At 45.9% G+C, this 27,926-nt stretch overlaps 1 protein-coding gene across 1 annotated transcript in view; it reads right to left on the minus strand.

Annotated features, from left to right (window-relative positions):
• Positions 1-27,926, minus strand: part of PTPN3 (protein tyrosine phosphatase non-receptor type 3) — a 138,219-nt gene that overhangs the window by 20,229 nt on the left and 90,064 nt on the right. Inside the window, exons 8-12 of the mRNA XM_048510417.1 lie at positions 21,416-21,536; positions 17,928-18,015; positions 15,420-15,508; positions 10,081-10,144; positions 2,458-2,630 (exon numbers count right to left, since the gene is read on the minus strand). Coding sequence (XP_048366374.1) covers positions 2,458-2,630; positions 10,081-10,144; positions 15,420-15,508; positions 17,928-18,015; positions 21,416-21,536 — 535 coding nt within the window. The remainder of the gene's footprint in view (positions 1-2,457; positions 2,631-10,080; positions 10,145-15,419; positions 15,509-17,927; positions 18,016-21,415; positions 21,537-27,926) is intronic.

The raw sequence follows: 27,926 nt of genomic DNA on the forward strand, positions 1-27,926 counted from the left end.
GCAGCAGCCAGCTTTCCACTTCTCCCTCCTCTGGCTCCTCCCCCCCACCTCCCCGGCTTCTACCTCCTCTGGAACCTGGCAGAGAACCCTGCAAAGTCTCTCCAAGTGCCCCCCTGAGGGGGTTTGCTGCCCTCATGCAACAGCTGCCGGGTTCAGTGGCAGCAAGTGAGGCTCCTGCAACCTCAGGTTCTTCACCTGGGCCAATGGGAGTTGAGGGTGACCCGCTCTTTTGCCCACTATTGGCTGGTTGGCGGACTAACTGGGTCCAGCAGCAGCGTCAAGTGACTACGGGGCAACGTGAACTAGCTGGAGGGGGAGCCAGTGGCTCGGTGGGAAGTTGTGGCTGAAGCGTGAGGAGGTGTTGCTGAAAAATGCATGGGGGGCGGGGGAGGAAAGATCGCCAACCCCAAGATGGCGGAGTAGAGCTCTAGGGACAGTTTGGGCTGGAGTTACTCTAGAACCGTGGTGGCAAACCTTTGGCACTCCAGATGTTATGGACTACAATTCCCATCAGCCCCTGCCAGAATGGCCAATTGGTCAATTGGTCATGCTGGCAGGGGCTGATGGGAATTGTAGTCCATAACACCTGGAGTGCCAAAGGTTCGCCACCACTGCTCTAGAACCCACTTATTTGTCTTTTTGGCAGTCTACCGTATCTGCAGTGCTGTCTTCTGACACAACTTTCAAATGAATCAGTTTTCAGACACAGTAACTGTTTGCCATCATATTCATAATACAATATTCCAAACTAATCAAAAAAATCCTGTTGTGGCACACAGAACTTGTGCAGATCATCAGGAATACAAAACAGGCCGAATTTCTCCCCAGATCCTCTGAGCCAATTTTCTACCAAGTATTCTTTTGATAAGCATGACTGCAGTTTCGTTCCATGCATTTTAAACACGCTTTAGGACAATGCTGAACAACATAGGGTTTTATTCCCTGGTGTGTGTACGTCCACCTCAACGGAAGTGCTTTTTGTGAGCAGCTTCAGGGGCACAGGAAGCAACGATCATGATAAGAGAAGCACTTTTATTATGGTCATGGTTTGCGTTACAGTTTGCGCTTGATTAGGGGGATCTTTAAAAGACATCTTCTCTGCTATGAACACATAGTCAGGTGAATAATTTGAATTTATGTCAAATACAAAATAAGAACATCAGCAGAATGCTCATTTTTAAAGTCAAACCCTAGAATGGTGCTATTTCTGTGGTGTCAATTAGTTAATCAGGGCACTGGCCTGGATCCCAGAATAACTAGAACTATCGTAGCTATGTATGACCTTCACTATGTATGACCTTCTTGCTGAGTTCCGCAGGGCCTGCAAGACTGAGCTGTTCCGCCAGGCCTTTGGGGAGACTAGCCGTTGATAGGGCCCCCCCCCTCCTTTTCTCTTATAACATCAAGTGGATCCTACTGCCCCTCCCCCTCTTGGGGTTTTTGAGGGAATTGATAGCAGGTGCCATCTTGTGTTAATGTTAATTTTAATAATGCTGCATTTTAATGGGGTAGGGTTTATTTTTATTAGAGCCTGTATTAATTGATACTGGATTTTAACCTGATATTGTGCTCTATTTATATGCTGTTCACCACCCTGAGCCCTCCGGGGGAGGGCGGTCTATAAACCTTTCAGAGCAAAAAGAAGCAAAGCTCCATTAAATGAGCCACTGAAACGGACCAAAATGGCCAAAAACCCCACCAGTTCTGTTCTTTTTTTCCTTGTATGCTTGAGAGGCGTCTGTCCAAGAGTCACAGCAGCATGGGGACTCTACTGATAGGATGAGTCTCTTTGGCCTCTCAGGGAGAAATAAAGCTCTTCACATGGCCTCGCATTCCCACCCCATTTTTACCTCTGATCATGCCATGTTTAATAATACATACATACCAGCCAAATGTTAAATAAAGCTACAGTTGTAGGGCAGACAAGTAACACTGAGTCACTTTACTGAACTTTCTTAGAGCAAATACATTTCCAGACAACACTGACGGAACTGAACTGGAAACGTTGTCCAAGTGTCTCCATTCTTCACAAGTCTACATCTGCCGCAGGCTTCAACAAGTTAATTGCATTATTTATTTCTCAATTTTCTCTCCTTTTGGGATTCAGAGAGGCTTAGAACAACATTCTCCTTTCCTTCATTTTCTCACAACAACCCTATTATCCATATACCACACTGACTCCAAGCTGTGTCTCAAAGCTGAGACCTTCTAGCTGACTTTCAAGACCCAGGAATGCAACACACAATTATCCTCCCACTTGGACAATTATCTCGCTTCTGATTGTAGGCTCTAAATTCAAACAGAGGTTTGTGAAACAAATCAGAAAAATTTACAACCCAGTAAAAAACCAAAATCTTGCCCTAAACCATTCATAAATGTGTTTCTTTCTACGTTAAGACCTGAAACTGGGTTCCACATTACTTTTCAGATGTTTTCAGCTCAGGAGCTCCCACTCACTTTGTTGGGGGTCGAGAACTTGTCATCCAATAATGAGAGAGGAGCTTCTTTTCATGAGGTAGCATCTTCTTTGCTTGGAAAAACGTGTGAAGCTCGACACAAGATTTCCAGAGATTTTTGCACGCTCGGTAATTCAGCATATTGAAGGCAATTATGTGTTCCCTGGAATCCCTCTGCAATAAAAAAAATGCATCGAAACTGTTTTAATGGATCTTTTTCATGCTAACCAAATGAAATATCCTTTTGCAAAGGACCACAAAAACAAAAACAAAACAACAGTAAATAAATCCTACTCCACAGAGGCAGTTTGAGGTCTCTGTTACTTCCACGTTCGAGAGTCTGACAATCTGTAACTGGTGTTCACTGAGGGGGCTTCTGTGCATACACACACTGGAGCGGCACTTGAGGCAGGCCTACCACGGACATGAATTCCAAGCATTTCAGGCTGCCGGTCAGTAGAGGGCTCCTCCCCCTCTCCCCCAATGGAAAAAGCAGGAACTTTCCTGGGCAAACAGTCGTATAAGGAGGAGGAGAGGGAAGACACCTCTGAAGATGGAGTCTGGAGACACCTCTGAAGATGCCAGCCACAGATGCAGGTGAAACGTCAGGAGAAAATGCTACTAGAACACGGCCATACAGCCCGGAAACCACACAACACCCCGTTTTTTTCCTCCCTTTTTCTTTGCGCCTCATGAATCCCCTGCACGCTCTTTATGTTGCTCCTGGACAGCCCAGGCAGCCAAGAGTACAGGAAGTGGAATACTTGCAAGTGAGTGGGCGAGGAGAGGGCACACATGCAGGTAGAAGAGTGGGCATGAGATGAGGGGTCAGTGGCAATAGGCCCGGCCAGAGCCCTTCGCCCTGGCGCATGTTCCACTGTAGGGTGTGCTGATAAGAACATAAGAACAAGCCAAGTGGATCAGACCAGAGTCCATCTAGTCCAGCACTCTGCTACTCGCAGTGGCCCACCAGGTGCCTTTGGGAGCTCACATGCAGGAGGTGAAAGCAATGGCCTTCTGCGGCTGCTGCTCCCGATCACCTGGTCTGTTAAGGCATTTGCAATCTCAGATTAAAGAGGATCAAGATAGGTAGCCATAGATCGACTTCTCCTCCATAAATCTGTCCAAGCCCCTTTTAAAGCTATCCAGGTGAGTGGCCATCACCACCTCCTGTGGCAGCATATTCCAAACACCAATCACACGTTGCGTGAAGAAGTGTTTCCTTTTATTAGTCCTAATTCTTCCCCCCAGCATTTTCAATGTATGCCCCCTGATGCTCATGTTTAGAGTAGCTTCACTAATTATTAGAGTAGTTTCCCCAAAAGATACCCTCAACTGGAAGGGACAACTCAGTAGAAGAGCAAAGCAGCACACTGAAGGTACCAGGTACCAGGTTTATGCCCTGGAATCGCCACCTTTCATCCTTGAGACCCTGGAGAGCTGTTACCAATTAAAGGAAACAAAGCTCTATGTGAGATGAACTGACAGGCAGGCCCAGAATAATCCGGCTTCAGACACGTACATGTTCTCAGTACATAGTCACAATATTCATAATCTAGGTCACAAAGCTAGAGAAAATGTAGGGCACATTCACTTTGCCAATTTCATTCCGCATTTCCATCTACTGCCACAAGAGGGCCCCATGCTATCATTTGGCACAGAACTTTCTTTTGCAAACATAATTTTGTAGCAAGTAACTATACTTCAAGTTGTCCATAGTTCACTTTAACCTCCTTTAGACACCCCCGCCCCCCAAATCATACTGTGTACAGTTCTCCCTTCCACATTACTGGGGTGAGGGGCATGGTGCCTCTGCGATTAGGAGAAATGCATGAACATTTTGGACCTCCTTCTGTACCAGAACATAAGTCTGAATTTTTTCTTACTCTTTTATTTTAACTTTTTTAAAATTGTGTATACTTATGGAAGTAAAAGATAAGTTAAGTTATAAGTCCAGTTATATCCGGCTGATATAGATTAATGTCCTTGACTTACCTGTATATTTATATGTTGTAAAGTTATAAGGATATTTATAGTTGTGACTTAGAATATAGCTATCACGAATTTATTTACACTATTCCTTGCATTGGGCTATTTTTTGGGTTGTTGCCAAACCTGTAGCTTTCCAGTTTATTATATTGATGCCCATTTGATTGTTTCGTTAGTAAAAGATAATATTCATTGATACTATACAATACTAAAAATATATTTTATCAATTTCTGAATTTCTAAACTTTCTCTGTGTCATTTGCTGGCCTCCGCGCGTTGTCTGTGGCTTTCGCAAAACTCCCCCCAAATTCCCATTTAATTTCTTCTACTGAGCCACGATATATTAAAACCATGATGGGGAAAGTCGCGATGCAGAAGGGATAACTGTACATGTTATTCAGGTGCTACGTATTCTCCCAAATCATTAAAACGTATTTGTTTTCACTTTTCCACCCCGCCAAGAATCCTAAAGTTCTTTCTGTAGAAGAGAAAACTGGAAGTGAATTCCCCAAATGCTGCTCCTTTGAGCTGCAAGGGGCAAGAATGAAATAAAATGAGGACCAACAAACTGACTGACAGCGCAGTCCCGTAGGAAGTTAGTCCAGTCTAAGTCCACGGGCTTCAGTGGGCTTAGATTGAAGTAATTTACTGTCAGATTGCACTGGAAAAGGATAGACTAATGCCAGTTGTAGACCACTACATTAGAAAGGGTAACGATACTTTGGGACGATGTTCTTTTGTGCATCAAACAGCTTGATCAAACTTACCCCTGAATAAGAAGCAACTCATTAGTTTTGTACAGAATCTGGATCTAGTTTCTATTCTCAGCAGCTATGGGGTGGGGCAATCCTATCCCATTTGCCAACACAGGACAGACAGGAAACAAAGGGGAGGGACTTCCCCTATACCTGGAACTGGGGAAAACCCTTCACACTAGAGAGTGAACGTTCCTGGAAACCAGGCTACAACCACCACGCCCCAAACAATACCAGCTCGAGAACTCGGGGCGGATAAAACAGAAGGAATCTACATGAACTGGAGCCAAAGACGGTGGCTCTGCTGAACCCAAGTTTAATTTTATTAATAACATCTCAAAAGAGCGAAGACAGAAGCGGCTGGAAAGATCTGGCCCCACATCTTCCTCCAGGGCAGTTTAGGGATGCCAAGTGTGAGTTGGGGAATTCGAGCGGATTTCTGGCGGTGGGGCTTGGGAAGGGAAGGGTTTGGGGAAGGCAGGTAGATCAACCATCCACCTGCCACAGCTGCCATTGCCTCTAGGACCGTGGTGGCGAACCTTTGGCACTCCAGATGTTATGGACTACAATTTCCATCAGCCCCTGCCAATTGGCCATGCAGGCAGGGGCTGATGGGAATTGTAGTCCATAACATCTGGCGTGCCAAAGGTTCACCACCACGGCTCTAGGAGATCTGATCTCCACCTACTGAAGAGAAGCTGCAATACCACACCAGGTCCCATGTGGAGATTGGCAACGCACATGCAAGCTTGGTTTCCAAAACCAGCTCAAGGGCCAGGCTGAAACGGGCCCGAATAACCAGCCTCATCTAAGACAGTTTGGACTGGCTCAGACCCCATGCACTCAGGTATCTCGCCCATGAAAAGGGCGTTTGTCCCCAGCTGAGACTGAGAGTCAGCAAGGTGTGGTGGTTAAGGGGTCAAACTAGGACCCGGGAACCCCGGTTTGAATCCTCCCTCACGCCATGGAAGCTTGCCGGGTGACACTAAGCTAGCCACACGCTCTCGGTCCTGACAACGGCTAGCACTTGATGGGAGACCTCCAAAATATACCAGGGTCGAGACATGGAGGCAGGCAATGGAAACCATCTTCCAATGTCTCTTGTGAAAATACTACGGGGTTGCCATATGTCAGTCGTGACTTGGCTTGCAAAAACAGCGGGGGAAAGGAAATGCAGGATGGAATTGCCAGGGGTCCAAGGAGAGTTCTTCTGGGAGAGATCTCAAGGAAGCCATGGCCCCCACCCTTTCCTTTAAGGAAGTGCTCACAACTTGCTGGACCTGGGTTATTGAAGAGATAGAAAAGGTGCAGAGAAGGGCAACAAGGATGATTGAGGAACTGGAGCACCTTCCTTATGAGGAGAGGCTGCAGCGTTTGGGACTCTTTAGTTTGGAGAGGAGACGTCTGAGGGGGGATATGATTGACGTCTATAAAATTATGCATGGGGTAGAAAATGTTGACAGAGAGAAATTTTTCTCTCTTTCTCACAATACTAGAACCAGGGGGCCTCCACTGAAAATGCTGGAAGGAAGAATTAGGACTAATAAAAGGAAACACTTCTTCACACAACGTGTGATTGGTGTTTGGAATATGCTGCCACAGGAGGTGGTGATGGCCACTCACCTGGTTAGCTTTAAAAGGGGCTTGGACAGATTTATGGAGGAGAAGTCGATTTATGGCTACCAATCTTGATCCTCCTTGATCTGAGATTGCAGATGCCTTAACAGACCAGGTGCTCGGGAGCAGCAGCCGCAGAAGGCCATTGCTTTCACATCCTGCATGTGAGCTCCCAAAGGCATCTGGTGGGCCACTGCGAGTAGCAGAGAGCTGGACTAGATGGGCTCTGGTCTGATCCAGCTGGCTTGTTCTTATGTTCTTAGTCAGAAACTCCCCTCTGGTGAGATGATTCAGCCTGGAGGGGTAAGAGACACGACGGTGACGGGAACTGCTCAGTGATGCGCAGAGGCAATGGCAGGCCAAGCAGACTGAAGACCCTGCCGACGGCTGACCAAACGGCTGATCAGTGAGCTCACCGGGGTCTTTCTGCAAGGTCAGTGTGACTGACCAGGAGGCAAAGATACCGCGAGTTAAGATCAGCCCATCCCAGATCCTCCACAGGAACATTTTTGTAACCCTCCCTCCCTCCCGGATTTGAATGTCCACAGAAGCAGCAGGAGACACTCTCGAAGAAACCAAAGAAGGCTTTGACTGTGACATTATTTCATGGACTGCATCATAAAACAAGTACTGATGCACTGGGTAATCCAGTGGGATCAACTTCTGAAGCCCAAACTTCATGGCTGTTTACATATTCCTTTATGCAGCATAAAAATCCTTCTTCAAAGCTAAGTGAGGATAATCATACGTTCTACTTGATCGCACTCTGACATGTATTCCTACGGCAACAAAACCCCCAGACTGATTTTCCTCATTCCCTCTGATAAATGTCTGCTAATTTTGAAATCATGCTAGGTTCAAAAGCGTTGGGATCGCCAATCCAAACAGTGCCAGGGAAACCCCGTTTTAAGAGTGATGCATTGATTTAGACATTTATACTCTGCTTTTTCTTCCCAATGGGGATCAAGGCAACTCCTGTCATTCTCCATTTTATCCTCATGACAGCCACCATGTGAGGAAGGCAGTGACTAGCCCAAGGTCACCTCAGCAAGCTTTACATGGTTCAATGGGGCTTCCAGATCCTAGACCATCACTCGAAACACAGAGGTTAAGACCCTAGGACAGTGGTGGTGAACCTTTGGCACTCCAGATGTTATGGACCACAATTCCCATCAGCCCCTGCCAGCATGGCCAATTGGCCATGCTGGCGAAACTGATGGAAGATAACAGTCCCTTAACATCTGGAGTATAAGGTTCGCCAACATGTTTCATAGGTGTGTGTGGACTGGGGGGGTGACATTTGTAAGAATCAAAGTCGACAGCCAGATGAATGCCATAAACTGGCCCTGTGAGACAGTAAGTCCACACTTGACAGTTGCTGGAAGTGGCAGAAAAGGTATAAAGCAATTTGTTGGACTTCACAGGGGAACTCTTATCCACAGGGCATCGAAGGCAGCTGCCACAGGTCCCATACTGGCGGGGACTCCACTCTGGAAGCTCCCACAACCTTGCAGTCAACTGCCCCAGCCACTGCCCTGAAGGTCCCACCCCCCCATGACACAGTTGTTCCTGATGTTCCATTCCCTGAGAGTCAAGCAGGAGAGTCATGATGCCCCTAACACCCTACAGCTAATCACCCTGCCCCCCAGCCTCCAGAGTGATTCTGCAGGCCCCCTCAAGTTTCAGCCAGTGCCTCAGAATCACTCAGACTGCCCCCTGGGACTTCAGAAGGGGTCTCAAGTTCACTTGCTTCCCATTGCAGCAGAGCATCACTTCTTGCTCTGTCTCCTTTACTCTCCTACCAATGCAGGAAATTGCCCCTGCACATGTGTGTATGCGCACGTGTGTGTGTAGGGGTGTGTGTGTGTGTGTGTGTGTGTGTGTGTGAGAGAGAGAGAGAGAGAGAGAGAGTGTTTCCCTCACTGGATCCCATTAGCTGGTATAAGGCTGGAAGGAGATCAGAAAATAGAGAAGATTCATGTGAAAGGAGATTTAAGATCTTCTCCAGGGGATCTCCAGATTCCATACTCTATTCAGCACCCTTTGGCACTGCGAAGTCACAGACGTGGACTTTTCACCTGCTTCGTTCTTACAGAAGAGTACAGCTTTTGTCTGTGGCCGTGGTTTGTGGATCCTGCACTATTAGCCCAGGACACAGTAAGGTTAGCCAGCACTGCTAAAAAGGGTGTGTGTATAACCTTGCGAAGCAAGGGTAATTCACTCAGGTCCAGTGACTCAGCACCATGGGAACTGCAATTTGGTGTTACCCAAGGCCTAAACTAAAGTCATTAAAGGTCACCTAGGAAACAGCTACAACACCTTTCAAGTCCATTTTCTCAACTCTGCATTAAAACTTTAACAATCATACATTTTGCTGAAATCAGCAATGCCTTAAAAACCTCCTATACTTTCTGACAAATCAATTATTTGATTTTGCAGTCCCAGAGATGTTTGCGTTACACTTTTGCCACGGAGCCCAAGGAAGCAGACTTTGCTTCCCCTTCCCCATTTTATCCTCAGAGCAACCCTGCGAGGTAGTTTAGGTCGAGAGTCACCCCAGCAACCTTCCATAGCAAAGTGGCAATCTGAATCCAGGTCTCACAGATTCCAGTCCAATGCTATCACCACTACACTACAGTGAAGTAATAAACCTCTGGCACGGGGTAATACTAAACAGAGACAGCTTCCTTCAGAACAGTTGAATAGAACCAGGGGGCATTCATTGAAAATGCTGGGGGAAAGAATTAGGACTAATAAAAGGAAACAGTTCTTCACGCAACGTGTGATTGGTGTTTGGAATATGCTGCCACAGGAGGTGGTGATGGCCACTCACCTGGATAGCGTTAAAAAGGGCTTGGACAGATTTATGGAGGAGAATTAAGACTATGGCTACCAATCTTGATCCTCTTTGATCTGAGATTGCAAATGCCTTAGCAGACCAGGTGCTCAGGAGCAGCAGCAGCAGCAGCAGGCCATTGCTTTCACATCCTGCCTGTGAGCTCCCAAAGGCACCTGGTGGGCCACTGCGAGTAGCAGAGTGCTAGACTAGATGGACTCTGGTCTGATCCAGCAGGCTAGTTCTTATGTTCTTATGTTCTAGTGAGGGAGGTCTGTCTCAAGAAGGGAGATCCCCTTTCAACTACAGAGAGAAAGTAAGATGCCTAGAACCAAAAACTTCTAGATAACTGATTTTAGCTACTCAACAGAACTGCACAGTATGCATAAAATTAGTGTTAAAAAAATGTCTACGCAATTGTACTCACGTGTTTTTGTCGCAGTTGAATAAAGAATTTCTTTCGTTTGAAAGAAATTTTCACTATGTTCACCCTGGAAAAAAGACACAAACCACAGAGCACTGAAATAAGGGTTGACAGACAATTTGGGCACAGAGTATCTCATTCTTAAATAATGATTTAATTAATCAACTTCCATTTCAACATCGCTGAAATCCAGGGAAAATGGCAAGAGTCAAGCATTTATGAAGATGGGGAAAATGATCCACATATAATACCCGCTCTTTTACAAGAAAAAGGATTTACTCATCACAATCTAGAAATGAAAAAGACACCCCCCACCCACCCGGAACTTTCCCTAATTTTGAAGAGCGGGGGGGGGGGGGGCTTCCTATGATTTTTTTCCTTTGATGCGAGTGAAATGCTTTTTCAGACAAAGGAAGGGAACCCCCCCCCCCCCATGCCTTTTCCCATGAAAACTTTGTGAAGCACTGAAAAACTCCTATGAAATATATTTTCTTTTGGAATGAGCAAAATGTGTTAAGATAGCATATAGGGCATAGGTGTCAAACTCACAACCCTCAGCTCCCATGGACTACAGCTCCCATCATCCCCTGCCAGCATCATGCTGGCAGAGGATTATGGGCACTGTAGTCCATAACATATGGAGGGTCGTGAATTTGACACCTGTGGCATAGGGTATAGCTATTTGCAGCATTCTCACTTTAGTACTGAGTATATTTGTAAATTTGGAGAAAACTAAATTACATAAACATGCTAATTAATATAATTTTATATTCGGATCAGAAATGAAGCCTTCTCTATGTCGTGAAAGCAGCAAAATGCCTTCAGGCTTGATATGAAAGTAACTAATGTATATATTTCAATTTTCCCCAAAGTTTCTATTTTTTCCTGGAAAAAATAGTTTCTCCATCATAGCTTCAAAATACCCAGTAATTTTACATCTACCACCACGCACATCAGAAGTACAATCCTGAAATGAGAATGATCAATATCTATATAAAAGGCAAGTCGTATTGGCAACGACTCACTTTTTAAAGCTGCACAGGTGCGCAAGCAGAAGAAGAAGAAGAGTTTGGATTTATATCCCCCCTTTCTTTCCTGCAGGAGACTCAAAGGGGCTTACAATCTCCTTGCCCTTCCCCCCTCACAACAAACACCCTGCGAGGTGGGTGGGGCTGAGAGAGCTCTGAGAAGCTGTGACTAGCCCAAGGTCACCCAGCTGGCGTGTGTGGGAGTGCACAGGCTAACCTGAATTCCCCAGAGAAGCCTCCACAGCTCAGGCGGCAGAGCGGGGAATCAAACCCGGTTCCTCCAGATTAGATACACGAGCTCTTAACCTCCTACGCCACTGCTGCTCCTAGGCCACAAAGATGTGAGCACATGCAAGGCGTATTGGCGAAAGCTCGGTTTTCTAGACCCTGTTGTATTCTGTCACACTTTATTGCTAGTTCTATAATCAGAAGCACTTCCCTGTGCAACTCCACTGAACAATCACCATCCTCCCATGGTTTCAACATGCATATATTTTTTCCTCTTGAAATGGTTACTCACAAATTTGTCACTGACAGAAACCAAAAGCAACAATCTGAACAAACTGGGCAAAGTGAGCCATTTCACAACACACGGATTTACTTTAACAAAACAGGAATGTACGTGGTTGCCAAATTCCTGACAACCTTTCCCATGCTGCTGTAAAAAAAAAATCCAAAACCAAACTAGCAGTACAGTCAAGCAAGACTAGAGTATACATCTGACAAGAGATGCAAGGTGATTACAGAAGCCCTCAATTCTATTAGAGAGACCACAGGAATATTAACTTCATATTACTTCTTGTATAAAACACCCAGAACAAGCTACTGTATTGACTACTGTTATAAAGTTTACAGATTCCCAGTTTAAAATTGGATATGAGGGCTGATATCTTAAAGGTACAGACACTGCTATTATTTTAAGAAGAAGAAGAGTTTGGATTTATATCCCCCCTTTCTCTCCTGCAGGAGACTCAAAGGGGCTGACAATCTCCTTGCCCTTCCCCCCTCATAACAAACACCCTGAGGTGGGTGGGGCTGAGAGAGCTCCGAAGAGCTGTGACTAGCCCAAGGTCACCCAGCTGGCGTGTGTGGGAGTGCACAGGCTAATCTGAATTCCCCAGATAAGCCTCCACAGCTCAGGCGGCAGAGCTGGGAATCAAACCCGGTTCCTCCAGATTAGATACATGAGCTCAACCTCCTACGCCACTGCTGCTCCTTAAGAGGAATTAACCCCCACCCTTTTTTTTAGATTTCAAATTGGTTGGCAAACATGGGAATTTTTTTTCAGATTTACAGAAAGATCTGTCTTGTCTGTTCACGGCTCCAGTCCCCAGATTTAAGTATCCACAGATGAGTTCTTCTTGAGAATTAGATATATGATTAATTCCTGTTCTTTCGCCCTTAATTCCCAGAATGCCTGACCATTGTTTTTCCATGCTGCCCGCTTCCTTCTTTTACTGTTCTCTTCCATCTGACTACAGCCCATGAAGAATCTTGTGCTTCTGACAACAACTCTTTCATAACAAAATGCAAACTATTTTGAGCAACTGAACAGACGGGCAGTGATTATTCGCAAGTTCCCTACATTACAAGTATGTTGCATCACCGAGAAGACCTAGATCAGCCATTCTCAACCAGGGTTCCGTGGTACCCTGGGGTGCAGTGAGCATGTCCCAGGGGTACCGTGGCAACTCTACCGCCCCCCCTCTCATTTTGTGGTGTCAGCAAGGACATGGAGCTGGCCCAGGGGGCAGGGCCTGCCGCAAGGTCAGCAGCCCCCCCCCCCCCCGTGCTTTCCTTCACCCTGGGAGGGGAAGGTGGGGGGGTGGCAAGCAGGAGCAATGGGAGGGGAAGGTGGGGGGTGGCGGCAGGGGTACCGTGAGATATGAAGAGTGAGGTCAAGGGTACCCTGACCTCGAAAAGGTTGGGAAACACTGACCTAGATGAACTGGTGCTCCAAACAAGCATGTCATACATACAGCTCACCTCCATACATCTGACCCAGAGACCAGGATCAATAAAACAGGGTGGAACCAAAGACCACCGAAGAATTGAACACGACTTCGTGGTCATTTTTACATTTTAACTTCTGAAACACACCATGACCTCTCCCCTGGAAAAAGTGAAACCCTGTGTGCCAAATTTCAAGAATGCATATCAAGACCAACAGGCAGACGCCAATGCCAGGCACAATCACTAGATTCAAAGTGCGCCCTGAACTGCAGAATCCTGCCCTGGCTGTGTGGCAAACGGTCAGAAACCCTGGCCAGAGAGAAAAAGGTGGTTTGCCTGGGTGAACCAGGGTTGTCTCAGCTAATACATATACAATTTGTCCTTTTCCAGAAGATCATGACTTTGCTAGTACAGTGGAACCTCGGTTTTCGCTGTTGTCGGTTTTTGACGGTTTCAGTTTTCATCAGTTCTTTCCCCGAAAATTTTGTCTCGGTTTTCGTTGTTCGCTTTGGTTTTCGTCGGATTTTGTCAGCGCGCGTGCGCTAACGCCAACCCATGCAGTTCCATTGCTTTCCAGTGTTTGCCTCGGTTTTCGTCGGTTTCGGATTTCGCCGAGGTTTCCCGGACAGATTATCGATGAAAACCGAGGTTCCACTGTAAGAGGAATGGGAAGGAACACATAAAACTGGTGCAAAAGGAAAGTCTCACCCAGAGAGGGGGTCCCTCGTCTTGCCGTAGCACAAAATCACTGGGGCTCAGCATTGTTTGAAAAAGCAAAGAGGTTTATTCATGAGTTCCCCAGTGAGTAAAGACTGGTGACAGATAAGGTCTCTTCATGGGCCTTCTGTGGCAACTGACTGCATTTGGCTGAGAGGGCCTGCACAGATATTGTTCTGATCACCAACATGGATCCTGTTGCAATGTGGTGCAGGACATCTCTCTCCCCTGGGCTGCAGGCAAAACAGGAAGATGTGATGGTAGTCACACCTTTGTGGCCTGCACACTGAGCATATGTGTATAAAGCGGTTGGTATGCTAAGCTTTAACAAGCCCTGCTGAGACGTTCTAGAGCTTATCTGGAATACCTTTCCTGTCTCTTTTTGTTACTGCGAATGTGTTCTTCAGAACGTATCGCATTCTGGGCTGTTGTGTGGTTTCCGGGCTGTCTGGCTGTGTTCTAGTAGCATTTTCTCTGACATTTCGCCTGCATCTGTGGCTGGCATCTTCAGAGGAGAAGATGCCAGCCACAGATGCAGGCGAAATGTCAGGAGAAAATGCTACTAGAACACAGCCAGACAGCCCGGAAACCACACAACACCTCAGTGATTCCATCCATGAAAGCCTTCAACAATATGTATCGCATTCTGTTTGAACTCGGACTCACTATTGTGCATGAGTTCTAGCATTTGTGAATTTCGAATTATTTTGGCAGTATAGTGCAGCTTTATTGAGCCTCAGAACGTGCACAGGAATGCCTGCGCCATCTGTCCCCTCCTGGAGACTCACCTGCGATAACAGCACATCACGAGATCCCCCAGACACCCAGGTCACAAGATACCTGTATGTGGATTTGACCCAGACAGGAACGTTTCCCTCCCCCCCCGCGTCACGCCCAGCCCTCAATGAGTCATGAATTGCGCAACCTTCTCCCGCTCTCCCGCCTTCCCAAATCCTTAATAAAAGGTGCCAGGGACCCCAGCTCGGCAGATCAGCCAGATCCACGGATCACGCTAGATCGCCACTGGCTTCTGTCCACCGGCTTCCTGATATCGCTGCGTCTCGTCTCTTCATTGCGTCATCCGTAACGACTTCAATTATTCACACTGTACTCCCCATATTTTTCTCTGGCTTTTAGATTAATCTAATTGTGCAGTTCTTCTGACGCAGTTAGGTATTTTGTATTTTTTTGTAGCCAGAGTATATGATGTTGTCTTATTTTGTGATATATCATTTGTAACATATTTTTACTCTTTTAATATATTTATCACAACCAATATGTGTGTTTTGTAGTCCTGGTGTAGTGTTTTTCTCCTTCTATGTTTGGTTTAGTTTGTTCCACTATACCTTTTGGTTACAGTGGTATGAGGACAAGAACTTTGGATGGTTGACATGAAGCTACCTCTCCTGAAATGAACAGGGTTGACGGATAGAAAGCCTGCCACAGTGTGCCACAGAGAGAAATACAAATACATTTCACCAGAAATACATCTCCACCCACAGATGTGGGCAAAACATTAGGAGTAAAAACTACCACAGCCACACAGCCTGGAAAACCCACAACAGCCAATTGATTCTGATTAATATTTCAGGTTCAGAAGTTATAGAAAACTGTATTCATATTTAAATGACAAAATTATTTTACCATGGATAGAAGCTTGTGCAAATAAGTTTTCTATATACAGCGATACCACCTGAAGCAATTCCGATCATTAGATCCAGATTATGGAGATCCTACAAATAAGAACACATCACAGAAGAAACTGTTACGTTGGGAAGACACAAACTTGCTCCAACCTTCTCTATGATACAAGAAAAATGGGAGTATTAATCATGGATGAATGGATGCCCCCTCCCCCTCCCAGTTCTGCTCTATTTTTGTTCCAGATGTGATTCTGAGAGATCTGTGATCATATCTGCCAAGCAGACTGTCAATTCCTTTGTATGCTGGCGATAAAGAAATAGAAGGCTTCCCAGACAGGACAGAACCCAGCAGTTCCTGTATTTTTCAAAAGCATAACACAAATTGCATTTCTAACTGACTTTCAACTGTTTTTTGTATGATGTTATACTGTACCAGGCGCTGCTCAAGGTCAGAGCCTGGCCATCTCTACTAGATGTTTATCTGTAACTCTGAACTCTGCAGTGAACATGACTTTGCTAGGGCTAGTCTATTCCTGCTCACTTTTAGCACTAAAAACTTAAGAAGAGCCCTGTTGGATCAGACCAGTGGTCCATCTGGTCTGGCATCCTGTTTCAGCCACTCCAGAGGGCCGCCAACAGAGCACAAAGGCCGGGGCCTTCCTCTGATGTTGCCTCCTGGCACTGGGATTCAGAGGTTGACTGCCTCTGGATCTGGAGGTTCCCTCTAGTCACCATAGTAGCCACCAGTAGACCTCTCCTCCACGGATCTGTCTTTTAATCTGTCCGTGAATCCCCCTTTAATGCCATCTGTGCCTGTGGTCAACACCACATTCTCTGGCTGCTAATTCCACATTTTAAATAGTGTAGCATACTCTGGTACAATGAGTTGTAATCACTCCCTCAGCTTTCAACAACATCCCAAACTGAAACCAACTTCTCGGACACACATCAATGACCCCTCCCCCCGCATTGATTCCTATGAGCAAAAGCTGGACAACATACAGGCTGACCTTCTGTTTCCCTTTCTGTTATAGGTATTTAGCCTTGGCACAGCCAGAGGGGCACAGCCAAAGGAACAACTCAGGAGTTACGCTGCATTTCCGTTGTTTGGTTGACAGAATTACATTTTTGTGGTTTGTCTGTCAGCTGCTTTGAGTTCCCAGTGGGGGAAAAAAGCAAAACAGAAATACTTAATTGAAGAAAATGAAAAATAATTACAGCTCCTTGTATCACAGCGGCGCTACGCCAGTGACGTCACAATTTACTATGGCCAGAATCCAAATGATTAGCTTTGAATATCAAGGGAGAGTTTGGCCTTGTGTTTCAGGAACAGCAGCTACACCAACTGGCAAAAGGTACTGAAAAACAGTGGCTAAAATGAGGTTCTCCCTCTTCTGCGTTGAGCGTTGTGAGAGAGACAGTCCTGCTAAGAAATACGGCACTTGCACCCCTGGCAGCCTGGAGCCTGGCAATGGAGGGAGAGAGTCTACCACCACCACCACCACCACACCCCCCCCCCCCATTTCTTTCCACTGAGCATCCACAGGCACTACAACAAACCTAGAATATATATATTTATTTGATCATTTTAGGTCACTTTTTGTCTGAGGGATCCAGGACAGCTTACAAATTAAATAAATAGCCTGTTTTGGATATTGGTCAAGCAGTTATACCATGTTTCCCATGTTGCTTTTAGTAGCAGAATCTAAAAGTACAGTGCAGTATGCAACTTAAGATTCCAACAAAGGAGGAGAGTTGGATTTATACTGCACCTTTCTCTATCGCAAGGACTCTGAAAGCAGCGTACAAACTCCTTTTCCTCCTCTCCCCACAACAGACACTTCGTGAGGTAGGTGGGGCAAAGAGAGTTCTGAGAGAACTGTGACTAGCCCATGGTCACCCAGTAAGCTTCGCGTGCAGGAGTGAGGAAACAAAGCCCTCTCACAAGATTAGAGCCTGCCACTCATGTGGAGGAGTGAGGGATCAAACCTGGTTCTCCAGATCAGAGTTCACCTGCACTTAACCACTACACCACTACACTACCAGCACATTCCTGGGATGAAAACTTTGTGACTTTTAACTTTGTTGATGCAGGAATGCGCATACGTACTGGCGGCAACAGGCATGGTAAACATGGAAACAAAAGGCAAGTCAAAGGTGCTAACTATTAAATGCTGATCAAAGTCATCATCATCCCATATCATCATCATCATCATCATCATCATCATCATCATCATCATCATCATCATCATCATCATCATCATCATCAATCAATTAATTAATTAATTATACCGCCCCATCCCCAAAGGGCTCTGGGCGGTGTACAACATAAAACCATATATAAAATCATCGAAATACAGCTTCCATAAATAAATAAATTACTCTTGCCGTGTCTAAAAACTGTAATGTCAAATTACCATGAACCCTGGTTTTATTGTTCCCGTTCCCAACAATGGAGTCATCTTAAAATATAAGATATTCTAAATGTAAAGCAGCACTGTAAACATACTCTACCACTGTGCAATTCTACTCCATAGAATTCAAGCGTTCTTGCTATGTTGATATAGCAGGACTCTGCTTCCGATTTTTTGAGGCCACTGCAGGGGGGAAGAAGTCAATAAAATATTAATGCAATAAACTATCAACATCATAGAAAAATCATTTATCTATGAGGAAAGGTTTTTTGAATACTATTATCCAAATTCACTCAAAGTATAGATTTAAAAAAAGAAGACACATTAAAAGTTTTCACATTAAAATTATGAAATGTGAATTTTTGAAAGTGATTCACTCACACCTCTACCATTCCAGAACTGTTTTTCTCATATATAGTATTCCCCCTTTCCTGGGACATTTGTCAGAGATGAAAGGACAGTCTGACTAAATGACTCCTCACCCATCTTCCCTGCTGTGGCATACATGCAGGGCGGGGCAGGGGGGGCGTGTCTTCAACTGGCGTCTCTCCAGTGCTAGCAATGGAAGGAAGCACCAGAGGGTAAAAGCAGTTTCACAGAGAAAGGACTGCTTTGGAGCTGGACACACAGTCATCTGCTCAGAAATAATTCAGGTGTCGAGGGGCGTTTCCCCACTCTCCACGATCCCCCCTATGCCGCGCGCCCGGGCGTCCCCATCAAAAGGCGCTGTTTACGCCAGGGAGCTGAGGGGGCGCGACAGCAGCAGCTGTCCGAGGCTGCGTAGCGCTGTCGCCGCCCCTGTCGTGGGGAGTGCCGGGGGACCCCGCGCTACTTGAGGAGAGTAGCGCGGGGCTTAAGGTAAGTGGGGAAAGGCCCAAGAATAGCTAGACTTGAAGCCAGCAGCAGATTACAGACCAACGAAGTTTTCAAGGCGTGCGCTTTCGAGAGTCAAATCTCTCTTTGCCAGATACGTTTGTTTTACTGCAGGCCGACACGGCTTCCTTCTGAAGTTGTCAAGGAGTACAGCTTGCCAGCCATTCGGCTGACTTACGGACACCTTTTTAGCTAGCCACAAAGGAAAAGGAGTTGAGCTTCCTCTGCCCCCAAGGCCACAACATACATACTCCTTTTGCTTACCTATTATTTGTACTCAGGCTTCTTGAGGCCTTTCCAAATACCACTGGGTTCCTTGGCCCAAAAAGCAGAAGAGACCTGTAACCCCTTGAGTAGGCTGACCAGACGTCCCGCTTTTGGCGGGACAGTCCCACCTTTAAACAAATTGTCCCGCGTCCCGCGGGTTCTTCAAATTGTCCCGATTTTTGGGAGGCTGCCGCACTGCCTTCTGGGGCGCAAGGCAGTGCGGCAGTCTCCCCCGCGTGTGGCCGCAGCAGCACGGCGTTCTGGGGCTTGCCGTTTGCCGCCCTGTGACAGGGCGGGAAATGGCAAGCCCCAGAAGGCAGTGCGCTCCTGCAGCTGGGCGCGCATGCGCGTGCGGCCGCCTATCCTCCCCAGTTCACAAGGGTGACCATCTGGTCACCTTACCCTTGAGGCACATGCAGGCCCAGGCTAGGCTAGAGCCCGCTTCATCAGACACATGATGACTGAAAAGGGCCCTTTGTCAGATTATTTTTGTTTGTTTCTGAGCAGTTAGCTTGTCCCCCCACCCCCAAAAATGCAACTGTTGTCATTTCTTCCTGGTGTTTAAGCAACAAAGCAAAAACTACCAGATCCTGGCCACACAGCCTGGAAAACCTGGCTCTGCAAAAGAGCCCTGAAGTTCCTTGGTGGTCTCCCATCCAAGCGCTAACCAGGGCCAACCCTGATAGCTTTCAAGGACAAACAAGATCAGACTTGCCTGGGCTAGCCAGGTCAGGGGCCCCCATTTAATTTAATTAGTACTAATATAGCCCAATGAATTACTGGTCATTTTATGATCTTGCTGCTTTCTTTAAAACTAAGTCTATTTTATGTAGACATCTGAATCCTCCAGCATTGGACTGGCAAGCCTTCACAGCTTTTTTCTGTTTACTGGCAGCGGTAAAGGCCTGCCTCCCCCGCCTCCTGCCTCAAAGTTTCCCCATAATCCTTGGCTGAGAGATGGTGCTACCAATACCGGGTCACACCAGTGTGAACACAGCACTAGCACTATAATCTGCCTTTAGTGTTCTATGAAAAGAACAGCAGCATTAGTATAGAAGCGCCAAATAGTCAAAGTGGCCGGATGCTACTACTGCTGGGAAAGAAGCAAGCTAACAAGCCCAGAATACCTGACACCAGTAGCGGAGCTACAAGGGGACAGGGGTGAGTGCGTGCATTGCACTGGGAACGTTCCTGGGGGGGAAAATCCCCCTGCCCCGCTCACGCCCCCCTTTGCACCCCTTCCCACTTACCTGAGTTCAGCCTGAAAAAGTTCAGGCTGAAAAACGGCCTAAAAAAGACCCTGGTGAGAACTACACCACCTAGGAAACCTTGTGAGCCCCAAGGTCTCTTGGGTAGTGTAGTTCCCACCAAGCCTTTTTTCAGTCTGAACTGAACAGGCCTGAACTTTTTCAGCCCAAACTAAGGTAAGTGAGGGGGGGTGCTGCAGGGGGGATTATTGGGGGAGGGGGGGCAGAAAACATAGAATCCCCCCCAGGCGTGGTTTGGCCCAGCTACGCCTCTGCCTGACACCCTTCACCCTTGACCATCACTACTGAAAAGTAAAGGTTCAAGTATCAAGTCATTCCAGATCCATGGGGTGACATCACATCATGACTTTTACTAAACTGACTATATTTATGGGGTGGTTGGCCACTGCCTTCCCCAGTCATCTACACTTCACCCCCAGCAAGCTTTCACTGACCTCGGAAGGACGGAAGTCTGAGCCAACCTTGAGCCGGCTACTTGAAACTGACCTCCATCACAATCGAACTCAGATGGAGAGCAGAGCTGGGACTGCAGTGCTGCAGCTTCCAGCTTTTTCCCATGGGGCTCCTCGTCACTATCTAGACCACAGGTGTCAAACTCGTGGCCCTCCAGATGTTATGGACTACAGTTCCCATCATCCCCTGCCAGCATCATGCGAGTTTGACACCTATGATCTAGACACAGCCAATGTGTTTATCATCCAGCCCTTTTCTAAAACAAACGTGGGTTTGGGAAGCTACAGAAAAAAAGCAACAAGAACAGACTGTCAGCAGGACCAGTAGTTACAACCACGCAAATATGTTCAAAGCCGTTTCAGAGGGACGCCGTGTCTGCCTGAGGTGGAACAGTCAGAGCCCAGCCAGCGGCACCTTAGAGAAAAACCCAATTTTCAAAGTATGAGCTTCTGGGAGGCAAAATGCCCTTCGCTTAGTAAAAGCAAATTCAGGGCACGCTATAAACTCCCTCACACAGTTTTCTTTTTTCAGAACTGTCTCTGGCATGAGTGGGCACTGAAGTCGACGTTCACATGAGCCAGAGATTATTTTCAGTAATGTAATATTGCAGATGAAGAGATTGCCTGGATTTAAAACATCAAAACAAAAGGTGGAAGCTAGACACTCTTGTGTTTGATTTACAAGGCAGAGAAAGGTAATTGAGGATGTAAAACTGCAATTACCTGTGTTGCTCATGTAATGCTTCTACTTTGGTTAGATAATCTTTATTTTGCTCTGGTATGAAACGGCAGTCTGAGAGATATCCCGGGAGATGGATGAAAGAATTGTAGTCTCCAAGTTGTGCTTTTGGTGGGGAAGAAAAGAACAGAAGAAAACGATAAAGTGCAAAACAGGTATTTTGCAAAGAATTGCTAAATGCTCCTATGAAACTGCTATGGAAATCCCTAACCTTGCTTCACCCCCACCCAACCGGTTGCTTTGAGAATGCCTATGAGGAATGCCACCATAAATAACCATTCATTTATTAACAGCTTCATTTATAGCCCGCCTTTCTTGCTGAGACACAAAGTAGATGACAGCACTTGAAATGCAGTTAATTTATATAAACACATATATCTGATTTACATTTCTATAAATGCACAGAACAGTTTGAGTAAACAGTTCATAACACTTATCCCATTCCATTTTCAATGAAAAGCAAATGTATGTTTTAATGTCTCAATAAGAGAGGCAAAAGATACATCATTATGATATTTACTACAAATGCTACCACTTATACAATATTATAATAACTTTGTTTAGATTTTTACATAGAAACACAAAAATACTTACACCAAGGAAGAGCAATTACACAAATCTATAATACAACTGGGTGTCTGTTCCCAAAACCTCAAAAAAGGTGTGTTACTTTGGATAGTTTCAACAATACCATACTTTTTGAATCTATATTCTAACATTCTTTATTGTACTATTTCCCCTTTTATGTTATTAGCAATTCAGCAGTTATCAATAAATCTTTGGACAGCATTTCCATTTGTAATCCAAATATAATCTCCATTTAGACCCAACAGAATTACTTTAGACATCAGACATAATTTTGTTAGTTGTCATATGTTCTGTTTATTGATTTTAACCCAAAAAATCTTAACAAAGGAGATACCAGCACATGGGTGGAATCTGCAGAAACCTGCCCAAATCAGCCACAGAAGACCTCCAGCAAACAATGCAATTGGACCAAATGTATCGAATTCCAAAAACAATGCCAATAAAAACCATTCTAAGCGATGACATACCATCAAAAAGAAAGCAGAGGATGCTGGAGAAGATAAACTGCATAGGGCGGCTGACAGGCCGAAATAACTGACCCCTCCTTTTTACTACTCTACTCGAGAGAGGAGGGGCTTCACATTCTTAGCTGGAACCATAAAGGTCTACTTGCCTGTCAACCACAAGGACCAGAGAGTCTTTTCCTTTAGCCTACTCCCTAGAACTTATCTGACTTGCATCCTGCTTTTTAATCATAAAGCTTCCCATACTGCCCCAGTAGGCCCCTCCATTCTTCGGAGGGGAACCTCCTGGTAGTCCCTGGGCCCCAAACTATCCAGCTGGCCTTGACAAGGGCCAGGGCCTTTTCGGTCCTGGCCCCCACCTGGTGGAATATGCTCCCGATTGAGATCAGGGCCGTGCGGGACATGAGTACTTTCCGAAGGGCCTGTAAAACAGAGCTATTCCACTAGGCTTTCCCTGATGGCTAGCCCGGCTAACATATTTTTACCATCTTTTTCGGGCCTCCGGGGGGGCGGGGGAGAGAGATATCTATGACAGTAGAAGACGCCATCGGATATTGGGTTTTAATGATCCTATTTAACATTTTAATGATTTTATTGTTGTTTTAATTGTTGTTGCCGCCCTGAGCCCCCTTCGGGCACGGTAGGGCATAAATAGATAGATGATGGATGGATGGATGGATGGATGGATGGATGGATGGATGGATGGATGGATGGATGGATGGATGGATGGATGGATGGATGGATGGATGGATGGATGGATGGATGGATGGATGGATGGATGGATGGATGGATGGATGGATGGATGGATGGATGGATAAAGTGGCTTCTGCTCCCTCCCATGTCCTAGCCAGTGCAGACGCCTCTTTCTCTCAGGAAGAGCAATCTCCAATGGGCAAAGCCCCAAAGACAGGAGACTGGAGCTGCTCCAACTCCCAAGCGAGATAAAAATTGCTTAAAGTCTTCCTGGAAAGAAACGCCCTCAAGAGCAAAGCAAGATCTGCTGGATTGGCCAGGTGTCATTTGTACTATCTGTGCTCTTTTCCTGACATTTACCTATAAGCTCAGCAGTTTAGCTTCTTTATCCTTTCAGTCAATTCACTATAATAAATGTAATCCTTCCATAAAATTACCACTGAAAAGCAAAGCCAAAGGGGGCTACATCAATAAGAATAAAACACGCAGTTTAATCCGCTGCTCCAACATTTCAGAACAACACCCAGTTGTTTGTTTTGGGCATCTACATATTGAATTAATGGAGCAGTCAAGGAGTCACGTCAAAATCAAAGAAATTCAGTATATTGTGACTTGAAAGCATCAGAGAGGACAAAATCCAGTTATTTTCAACTGCTCTGAAAAATAACCAGATTCAAATGAAACCTAAACTTAATGCAAACATTGTGTTTAAGCACTAAAACAAAACTTATCGACATCTTTCCTTGGTAAAGAGAGGAAAAAATCATCACACTTGACAATGGTTTACAGATATGCCTTTATGGCCTAATGCATAGGTGTCAAACTCGCGGCCCTCCAGATGTTATGAACTACAGTTCCCATCATCCCCTGCCAGTATCATGTGACCGCCATCACCCTCAGGACTTGCAGCACTTCGGGGATCGGGCGGTATACAAATTAAATAAATAATAATAATAATTTTAGAGGGCTTAATTATGGCCCCTTCTGCACAGGCGGATGGGTTAAATCAGTGGTTCTCAACTTGTGGGTCAGGACCCCTTGGGGGGTCGAACTACTCTTTCAGAGGGGTCGCCTAAGACTCTCTGCATCAGTGTTCTCCATCTGTAAAATGGATCAATGTTAGGGTTGGGGGTCACCACAACATGAGGAACTGTATTAAAGGGTCGCGGCATTAGGAAGGTTGAGAACCACTGGGTTAAATGAACCCATGCTGCTGTTCACACGGCAGGGGCTTCCGGGATTGCTGGGAGCCCGGTGACAGGATGTGGGATGTTTTGCACAGGAAATGCTTTGTTTACCTGTGAAATGCACATCCAAGAATCCCCCCCACACACACACACACAAACCTACCAGCACAAAATGGCAGCCGTCTAAAGAATGCACTCAAATGGTGGCTGCTTACAGAATCCACCATAATGGGGCATTCATTGAAAATGCTGGGGGGAAGAATTAGGACTAATAAAAGGAAACACTTCTTCACGCAACGTGTGATTGGTGTTTGGAAGATGCTGCCACAGGAGGTGGTGATGGCCACTAACCTGGATAGCTTTAAAAAGGGGCTTGGACAGATTTATGGAGGAGAAGTCGATCTATGGCTACCAATCTTGATCCTCTTTGATCTGAGATTGCAAATGCCTTAGCAGACCAGGTGCTCAGGAGCAGCAGCAGCAGCAGCAGGCCATTGCTTTCACATCCTGCCTGTGAGCTCCCAAAGGCACCTGGTGGGCCACTGCGAGTAGCAGAGTGCTGGACTAGATGGACTCTGGTCTGATCCAGCAGGCTAGTTTTTATGTTCTTATGTTCTAATGGTAGATGGAAGGGGCGGGGGGGCAGAACCCTTCCTGCTTGCTGTAGCTCGCTCAGGCAAGCAGGAAGCACATGAAACCTGGGTTAAAGGGGGAAAGTCACTAATTCAGCCACTTTCATTTAACCCGAGTTCTGCAAAATAAAACAGGTTAGAAGCGTTTGGGGGACGAGTTCTGTGGGGACTTCTCCCCCATGATGCTTTTTTCACATCCCTTAACCTGTTATATTTTGCCTGTGCGGAATTACCCTATTTCTCTTCCTCCCATTCCCAATGTACTACCGTGTTTCCCCGAATATAAGACAGTGTCTTATATTAATTTTTGCTCCCAAAGATGCGCTATGTCTTATTTTCAGGGGATGTCTTATTTTTCTGTGTTCTGTTCATTGGGCATGCTTCCAAACAAAAACTTTGCTACATCTTACTTTCAGGGGATGCCTTATATTTCGCACTTCAGCAAAACCTCTACTATGTCTTATTTTTCGGGGATGTCTTATATTAGGGGAAACAGGCTAACTCCCACTGTGACTTTTAATTCTTTCTCTTTTTTTTGCCTAGTAACTCCCTGATCGCTGCAACTGGCTGGGGTTTGGGGGGGGGGGGAGAGGGGATTGCCATCAAGGCACAGCTGACTTTCGGCAGGAGTCATTCTGAGGTCAAGCATTCCCTGGTGATCTCCCACTTGCGTCAAACTGGGGCTGACCCTGCTTAGCTTCTGAGATCTGGCAAGGTCAGGCTAGCCTGGGCCATCCAGGTCAGGGCAAATGGGATTTAACTGCACTCCACCTCAAGCAGGCCTCTGAAGAGACGGCTGGGAAATATACCAAATAAATAAAGGTCACGGATATAGGGAATATATAGGGTGGCGAACCTTTGGCACTCCAGATGTTATGGACTACAATTCCCATCAGCCAATTGGCCATGCTGGCAGGGGTTGATGGGAATTGCAGTCCATAACATCTGGAGGGCCAAAGTTTCGCCACCACGGCCCTATATGGTTGTGCACACTGAATACTTAGACCAGTGATGGCGAACCTTTTCAAGACCGAGTGCCCAAACTGCGACCCAAAACCCACTTATTTATCGCAAAGTGCCAACACAGCAATTTAACCTGAATACTGATGTTTTAGTTTAGAAAAAACCGTTGGCTCCAAGGCGTGCGTTACTCAGGAGTAAGCTTGGTGGTAGTTGGTGACTTTGCTTTGAAGCAACCATGCAACTCTTCCAACGGGTGAATCACGACCCTAGGAGGGTTTACTCAGAAGCAAGCCCCATTGCCAACAACCAAGCTTACTCCCAGGTAAAGGATTGAACTTTAGTACTTCGCATGACAATCAGTGGGATTTAACAACACTTAATAAGGTTACCTACACTGCTTCCCCAAAACTAGGTCTTGGGTTAAATGCTAACAGAGCCCAGTGGCCCAGGCCAGCCTAGATGTGTTTTGGGAGGGGGGGGCGACTCTGTTTGTGTGTGCCCACAGAGAGGGCTCTGAGTGCCACCTCTGGCACCTGTGCCATAGGTTCGCCATCACTGACTTAGACTATCAGATAAAGAGCGTGGACATTTACTTCTGTGTCCTGGAAGGAAGAGTGCTCCTCTGCATAACAGCTGCCAGCCTTTGCTTGCGGGCAGATCTGGGCACTCAAGTGATCTTGCTTAGTTTCCAAAGCATATTCAGAGAGAGCCAAGCAGAAATCCTGCGCTTTACAGCTGCTCCCCAACTTCTACCCCAACAGGGTCACAGACTGTGCAACTTGGCTTGGATGTTGTACTGCCTGACTGTAGAAAGCTACACTGAGTTGCCAGTGGATAGGTTTCCATTCCTGCAATAAATCCACATGCATCACAGCTCTCAAGGAAACACAAGAGTTAGAAAAAATATGAAAACTCTGATCTGAATCAACCCATTCTGCTTTTTGATAAAAGTGTCTTGTGCTCAGATGTATCCTCCAGCTCCGTGGATTGCAGAGGCAGACAGTGGCCCAAAGGACAGGGACGGATTTTTGCTGCATATGTTTTATTATGTACAGCTATGCTTAATTCTGAAATTCTGACTTCTGTTTCTTCCCACCAACACCCTATCCCCCATTGCATTTCTTTCATTTGGATGACGAAATTCACCCCAAGGAGGAAGGGGAGTATATTTCCCTAATAACCAGTTATTATTGGTGTAGTTAACTCATTTATACCCTGCCTTTCTCCTCAATGGAGATCCAAGTCAGTTTATGTCATTTGCCTCTCCTCCATTGTATTGACACAACAACCCTATGGGGTAGGTTAGACTGACAGAATGTGACTGGCCCAAGGTCTCCCAGCGAGTTTCCATGGCACAAGTGGAGATTCAAACCTCTGAATCCCACACTTAACTACTACGCGATCTAGTCCCAACTCAGATACCCTAATAAACAGATTGCAGATTTCCTGTACTTTAAACTTGTTCTAAACGGCCTCTTCCATAGTAGAATCAGTTTTAAAGATTTTCAGAAGTAGTTGGCATTGTGACAAGGAATTACAGCTGTCCTCAACAAGTGAAGGGCCATAAAATGTTGTGATAAGGCCCACAAAATAATTTCCTCCACTTAGTGTTTTTCAAATTACAAACTGGGAAACAGCAAATTCTGCAGCCCAGTTCATTGGTGCATGGACTCAGCCAATAAAGCCATGGTGGAGAACCTTTGGCACTCCAGATGTTATGGACTATAATTCCCAAAAGACCCTGCCAGCATGGCCAATTGGGTTAGGGTTAGGGCAATTGGCCATGCTGGCAGGGGCTGATGGGAATTGTAGTCTATAACATCTGGAGTGCCAAAGGTTCTCCACCACTGCAATAAAGCATTCACAAATCTGCTGCCTGCATCAACAGCAACCATTGTAAAGAAATAAAAATGGGCAAACATTTATTGAACAAATTCAGATTCTAGCACACGCAGCTACATGCCTTTG

The sequence above is a fragment of the Sphaerodactylus townsendi genome, linkage group LG11, assembly GCF_021028975.2.
Source record: "Sphaerodactylus townsendi isolate TG3544 linkage group LG11, MPM_Stown_v2.3, whole genome shotgun sequence".
Taxonomy (NCBI): domain Eukaryota; kingdom Metazoa; phylum Chordata; class Lepidosauria; order Squamata; family Sphaerodactylidae; genus Sphaerodactylus; species Sphaerodactylus townsendi.